At 52.2% G+C, this 6,749-nt stretch overlaps 1 protein-coding gene across 1 annotated transcript in view; it reads right to left on the minus strand.

The window, feature by feature from the left end:
* Positions 1 to 6,432, minus strand: part of KIRREL3 (kirre like nephrin family adhesion molecule 3) — a 595,366-nt gene extending 588,934 nt beyond the window's left edge. The window contains exon 1 of the mRNA XM_065937390.1: positions 6,100 to 6,432. Within this exon, the coding sequence (XP_065793462.1) occupies positions 6,100 to 6,154 (55 nt within the window). The 5' untranslated portion in view covers positions 6,155 to 6,432. The remainder of the gene's footprint in view (positions 1 to 6,099) is intronic.
* Positions 6,433 to 6,749: the final 317 nt, after the last annotated feature.

Raw genomic sequence — 6,749 nt, forward strand, 5'->3', positions numbered from 1 at the left:
GTTATGTGCATGTTATGTGTGTGTGTGTGGACAGGGAGATCCCGGATGGGAGTAGGCTTGAAGTGGGCACAGTAAGGCTTCTGGACTTACAGGAAAAATCTCCCTGTGGAATGTCAGGAGGTATCTACATTTGGTTCCTTCCTTGCCTTAACATCCAGCCAAGGGATGGACGAATGTCCGTCTCCCAGACCCCACGTCCCAGCCAGGCTGCAACACCAGAACTCTGTAAGGAGCAGCAGTCCTCGTGCTGGCCACTATTTCCGTGGCTTCAACTCGTTACCAGTGCGCCCAGGGAAAGCTGACATTTATTTAATCCTCATAGTGGTATTGACTGTGTACTCACGGAAACACTGTATGCTTACGGAACACATTTGTTTCCAAGCAGCTTATGCTAAATTGCAGTGATATAAAGGAAACATTTAACTAATATTGACATTTACTGACTTCTAAAAGTATGCAGCCAGAATACGTGCTTTTACCATTGACAGAGGAAGAAAATGGGGGGAAAAGCATCAAATTTGATCCTTAGCTCTTTCAGTGGGTTACAAGCAAAAAGCTAATGTTAAATATGATGGTGGAGATCCCCAGTCTACGGCAACTGGGTGTGTACTGTTTACTCCTCAAGCTGAGCAGAAAGTGGGGCCTGGCGTTCTTTGTCCACATGTGACAAAGTATTCCGGTGATCCATAAGGCATCTATATTCTGATTTGACGGGCTCACTGAACAGGCTTCCCCCGGGGAAAAGGAGATAACACACAATGACATACAGAGCTGTATGCCATCTCAGTGCAGTAGACGCGGCATTGCTCCCCTAACTGGAAGCAAAATCCCACTCCATTTGGAATGCCAGGTGAAGTCATCATGGCCCGGCACAGGATGCTGGCAGGCTTAGCTCCTTGCTCCCGTGTGGACGGCAGTGATGTGATATGAAACTCGCCGGTGCAGATGTCCCCAGAGCATCAGCTCCATGGACGCTGGGGAGCCCACTGACTCTGAGGGACTGCTGAGGCCCCAAACACTCTGCTTGGAGAACCACCAATATGGTCAAGATTGGTGCAGTGGTGAGAGCCCCAGTGTGCATTTCAGCAAGTTCCTGGTCTTGCTGATCCCCTCCAAGTAGAACAGGCCTATTTCTGGTGGGGGGCGGCAGTGGACTTCAGGGTGCCATTATTTCTAGACGGACCTTGATTTAAAAGGCCTGCACTGATTTTTCACCCAAAAGACGTCTCAGCATCTTAGACGGATAAGGACTACAGCTGAGAAATGATGCTTAAGTCCATGTAAACCCCTACCCCCACCAATTACCCAGAGTCCCTAAAAGGAATGCTCCTGACCCTCCTCCCCAATCCTCCATCACAGGCAATTTTCTTTCCTCGTTCATGTTTCCAAAACAGTTTATCTTTTTATCTCCTTGGAAGAAAAGTACTCTGCAAATCAAAGGAATCATTAGTATTGTTATTATTTTGCTATTGAAATCTCTTGAATTCACTAGGGATTATTCATGTGCTTTTTTGGGGCTGCAAACATAATGCTGCCTAAGTCACCCCCACTGGGCTGAACAAAAAAGAAAAATTGCATCTTCAGGCATACTGCCCTGCTCCACCGGGTCCCCTGCTGGCCCTGGCTCCTACCAACACATGCACACCAGGCAGAAGGCTCCTTGGTGGCAAGCCTGGCTCACTGCTGCCCTGTTCCAAGCAAGATCTGTCTTCGGAACCCCAGAGGGAGGCCCCCGTGGGACCCTAAGTGCAGTGTGAAGGCTCTGACCCCAGCCCACGCCCCTCTCCCCCTGGGGCATTTCTCCTCCCTCCTCTATAGGTCTGGCTGGCAGCTGAGAACTCCCCGCCAGGCAGCAGACACTGCGACCACCCCCAGACGCAACAGACAGGCCCCCGTCCCCATCACCCAGAATGTCTCTGAAAGAAGCAGTGGTCCCACAACCTTGGCATCTGTGCATTGACTCTACCCCTCTAGACAAGCCGTCAGACCACTTGGGGTGCCAGTGGGGGAAGCCTCACACTTATTCTTTGCCCCATCCTTTGTTCTATGATGTTTCTGGGTAATGATAAATGCTTCCAAAGTTGCTGCTCACTCCCAGTTTCCTTTTCTAACGTCTTCTCAGCCTGTGGCCCCAGCATCTCCTCCATACTCCTGGCTGCCTCAGACACGCTCATGCTGTTTTCTAAGCCTCCTTACCCAGGGAGTTTCCCGCCAGTTGAAGCCTCTGGTCCTTGCTCTGGTGTTCTCATGCCTCCTGTCGCCCGCAGCCTGGCCCCCTTCAGCCTTGGCCCCTCTCCTCTCACACCCTATTTTATCCTCTCTCTGCGTGTTGCTCTTCTATTTCCCTGGAGATTCACGTCACCAAGAACCTCTGCCCCTCTGATGACCATCTGACAGCTCTTCTTGGTGATTTCTGCCAGCCAGTCAGGACAGCAAGTGGTTGAGATTCTTCCCAACAGGGAGATGGCACCCCGGATTAATCCTCAGCTCAGACATGCCACTGACGGGCAAGTGCAAGTTTTCACTTTTGCCCCAACACATCCAGAGCAGCACAGCGCACACGCAAAGCCAACCAGAGAGTGGACTCCTGGGAATTAGAACTTTCAGACCCAGCAAGTCACCATGCAGGACAGGACGATGCTAGAGCAGTGTCACAGAGCAGGCAAGGGGGCATGTTTCCCAGGAGCCGCCAAAGCAGGGGGAGCTGAGTCTGTACCACCGCGTGTTCCCTGAACGGTCTCAGAACCCGATATCCGACAGGAAGCAGGGTGTCCCCAGTCCTGCTGGGACATCGTCTCTCCAAAGACATTTACAACATGGATGTGCAGGCTGGATGGGCCACGTCTTGAAGATGAAGGAAGGCACAGAAGGAAATCGTGGTGGGTAAACCAAAATGATAAAGCGGAAGACAGAGCGACTTCTAAGCGTGCGGGTGACAAGAGAATCAATTCCTTTTCACCCAGGGGCAGAACATGCTTCTTCTCTGCGGGAGGCAAATTGTGCTGTGACATTATCCCTCTCTGTACGGAGCACGCCGTCCTGCCAGCCCCTCAAACGGCACTCACTGCCATCTCTCCACTGCCTTGTGGGGTGCTGGGCCTGGGGACAGTGGCTGGGTGGGAACGGAGGCATGCCACTTGGCCTTTCTACAGCCACCTCAAGAGTGATCAACACGTACTTAATCTCAGTCTATATGAAAAGCCCAAAGTTTACAAGATTAGGGCTATAGTATATCACTAACATAAATGATACCTAAATTTCACTCTCTAAAGAGGGGGTATGAAAAAAAGTAACGGTGAATAAATATATTTGACATAGTAAAAGAGAAAGGAGGATTGAAATGACTCTAAGAGTTGACCTAAGTGTTTTGCTTTTAAAATTTTCTGAGCGATGTTTGAAGCACCCTCTCTGTGTGGGACGCATGAGAGTTCTGTTTCCAGTGACTCCAGAATGATGTCTAGATTCCCATTGTGAGAGGTGTGGGACAGCAGATGGATGTGTCACTAGAGGGCCACAGAAGGCCCTTAATAGAGCCCTGGGCATTTGTTTTCTCTGAGTGGCGAGCCATCCCTGAGTCTCAGCACATTTCCTTGGAAAGCATCCCGGGAGGAAGGCAAGCAGGAAATGGCATCCGATGGTGTGGCTCGGTGTGTGTGTTGGGTGGGGTGCAACCGCAACCAGGGGGATGAGAGAGGGTATCACCCAGAGCCTGGGGAGGGGGGCTTGTCCTCTAGTGACCTGTTGAAAGTGGATATGCTCTATCTGATAACTTGATAAATATACGGCACCAGGCAGAGGTTGGCATAGAATATGCCCTAAGCATACACGGGTAGAGGGTCAAATAGAACTCTCTGGGGAATTCACAACCCTACAAACAATATCCACATTCACATCAATGCCCCCGATCAAGTCAAAAGATCTTCTATCCCAGTGAAGTCCATTAAACACTGTCCCACTTGACCCTTCATTTCTGCAGACATTTCAGACACTGTCGACTTAAGGACCCTACCGTACAGTGTTCAGTGATGTAGAGGGTTCTCACTGGCCAGGTCCACTTAGGTCTCCTTGTCTTTCTTTAGACCTGTTCTGGAGTGCAGGAGTTCTCCAGAACTCCCTGTTCTGGAGTTCTGTGGACTATGCATCTCCCATCTGGGAGGGTGGGCAAAGCTGGCCAAGCTCAGAACAGTCAGGAATAGCCAGGAACTCTGAACTGCTTGATGTTGTGGTTCCTTCCCACTGCCCTCAGGGCTAAGAGCAGAAGAAACAGGGCATTTAACCTCCATATATTTAAAGATTTATATGAGGCAGCTCAAAAAATAGCACCATACCCAGAAAGAAATAAGCAAAGTAGAAGATGGACGCTGCGATGATTCCAACAGTCAGAGGCACTTAGACATCTACAGGCTTCTTGTGTCAACTTAGAGAAGAGTCTCAGCTCACCCTTCCAGCACCATCAGTGGACACAGTAAAACGTGCACTGGTCCGGGGAACCTGGGTGTGGGAGGGACAGTTAGATCTTCTGTTTGGGGATTCTACATGCAACTTCCTGAGTGAGTGAATGGTAAGAGGCAAAGGAGAAGGAGAGTGAGCATGTGTGTTGGTGTAGGTATCCATAAGCGAGCACAAACACATTCAAGAAGGAGGGTCACCTCCCCAAGTGGTAATAGAACCCAAATTGTTTCTATACCAGTGTTCTGAGATAGTTCTTATTCATTCAGCCCAAAAACTCTGGGGAAGGCAATTTATCTTCCTGCTGCTATACAGAGCCCTGGCGAGAGGCAACACAACCACATGAATACAGGAGTGAGTGTGTGTGTGTGTGTGTGTGTGTGTACATCAGGATTATATACAAGCAGGGCACACCTGCACACCCAGGTCGGGGAAGAGCCCCCAGGTTTAATCAGGAGAGTCCGAAGCAAAGTTTGACAAGGAGGAAATCTGCAGTGACCACAGGCACCAGTGGAGGAGCCGGGGAAGGAGGCGTGGGTTTCAGCTTTCATCTGGCTTCTCCCTTTCAGCGAGAGGGATGGAGACATGCTGTTTGCTTGCAAAGCCAGCCACCCATAGCAGTGCTGTGCTTTCTGGAAAACTTTTACCCTTCATTTAATCAACAGATGGATGTGCTCTGTTGTGGGTTTTTCTGACAGAGTCCTGTTCCTCCCAGAGCTGTGCTGACTGGCGCAAACGCCACCTCAGACGGCAGAGACAGCACCCGGCATTCCAGGAGAGGGGAGAGAAACCGGCTGACTAGTCCCTCAAACTCAATTCCACAGGTGACTTCGGATGCCGCCGGCTATAAGGGCACTCTCGCCACCCTCTTCCGGAACAATCCTCCCCTCCCTCCATGGCTCCTGGACCCAGGGCGGCTCTCAGGGGCAGGGAGCCCAAGGGGGCCAAGTTCTTTTGAGAAAGTCCACAGACTTCTCTGCCACTACTAGGCTGCAGAGAGGAAGCGTCTGCACCAGGGGCAGGGGGGAATTTCATTTTCTGCCATGAAATCTAACGCTGTGTAGGACTCAGAATGCACTCTTATTCAGGGAAGCGGATGAGAAGCAATGAAACTCTTTAGAAGCTTTCCCAAAACGCTGCACATCACCCCCACGCTCCATTCGGTCATCGCAGCCCCCTCCGCACGCCTTCCCTTCCGAATACACCCATGCAAGCCAGACCTTCCTCGAGCTGAAATAGCCACCTCAACAGAGCTCTCCTTCCCGACCCTCTCCTTTTCCAACCTGCGTCTGGAGGAGAGGAGGCGCCCAGAAGTTCAGAACCGCACCGCACGGCCACAGAGATGCCGCCTAATTAACATACAGGGAGCATAAAGAACTCATTTGCATTGGAGAGTTTGAGCTGGATGTTGACAAGTGAGGGGAGAAAGTCACCCTCCCTCCCCTCCCGCAGCCCTGCCTTCCGAAGGAAAATAAACAGTACCATTTTGTTGCATTTTCAAAGGCAAAGAGGCGATGCCAGTGCCTCTCGGCCGGGCACCGGGAGACGCATCCATCAGTTCGAGTTCCCGAAGCCTGCCCACATTCCTGCCCGCAGCCCTGACAACCCCGCCGACTTTCTTTGCAACTCCGGGCGGCGCACGGGTCCTACCTTGGCTGAAGAGGAAAAAGCAGACGAAGAGCAGGTCGAGCTGGAAAGGTCTCATTCCTCCGCGCGCCGAGGGGAAGCCGGCGGGGCAACTTGGGTTCGCGGTGAGTTTCTCCTGCTGGGCGGCTCGCGGTGCTCAGCCTCCGCCGCGGTCCTCCCGGGTTCGCGCCGACCATCTGTCTGTCTGTCCGTCGGTCCCTCCGGGTGGCCCGGGGCTCTGCGCCTCGCGGGATCCGCAGCCCAGACGAGGCAAGTTGCCTGTTTTCTAGCCGCCTCGGGAAGCTGGGCTCGTCAGCGATGTCCCCTCTCGGAGCAGCTCCATCCTCTGGCGCTCGGCATCCGAGGCACCCAGCTTCCTCCGGCGGCTCCTCCCACAGCCAGCGCGCGAGCGAGCCAGGGAGCGAGTGACGAGTGACAGAAGGGCTCCTTTCACTGAAGCTGGGGAGGGGGAGAGGGAGGGGAAACGGGGCATAATTAAAGAGGAAACACTCGGAGGAAGGCGATCTATGCAAAAAGGAGGGTGTGCTGGTGGTGGAGGGGGAGGCTCCTTTCTTTCTTTCCTTCTGTTTCTCCCCCTACATGGGGAGAAATTCAGCTTTTGTCACCATCACTGACCAAAAGGCATTTTGAACAGGGAGCGGAGCTGTGACTTT

Source organism: Muntiacus reevesi, chromosome 5, assembly GCF_963930625.1.
Source record: "Muntiacus reevesi chromosome 5, mMunRee1.1, whole genome shotgun sequence".
Classification (NCBI taxonomy): domain Eukaryota; kingdom Metazoa; phylum Chordata; class Mammalia; order Artiodactyla; family Cervidae; genus Muntiacus; species Muntiacus reevesi.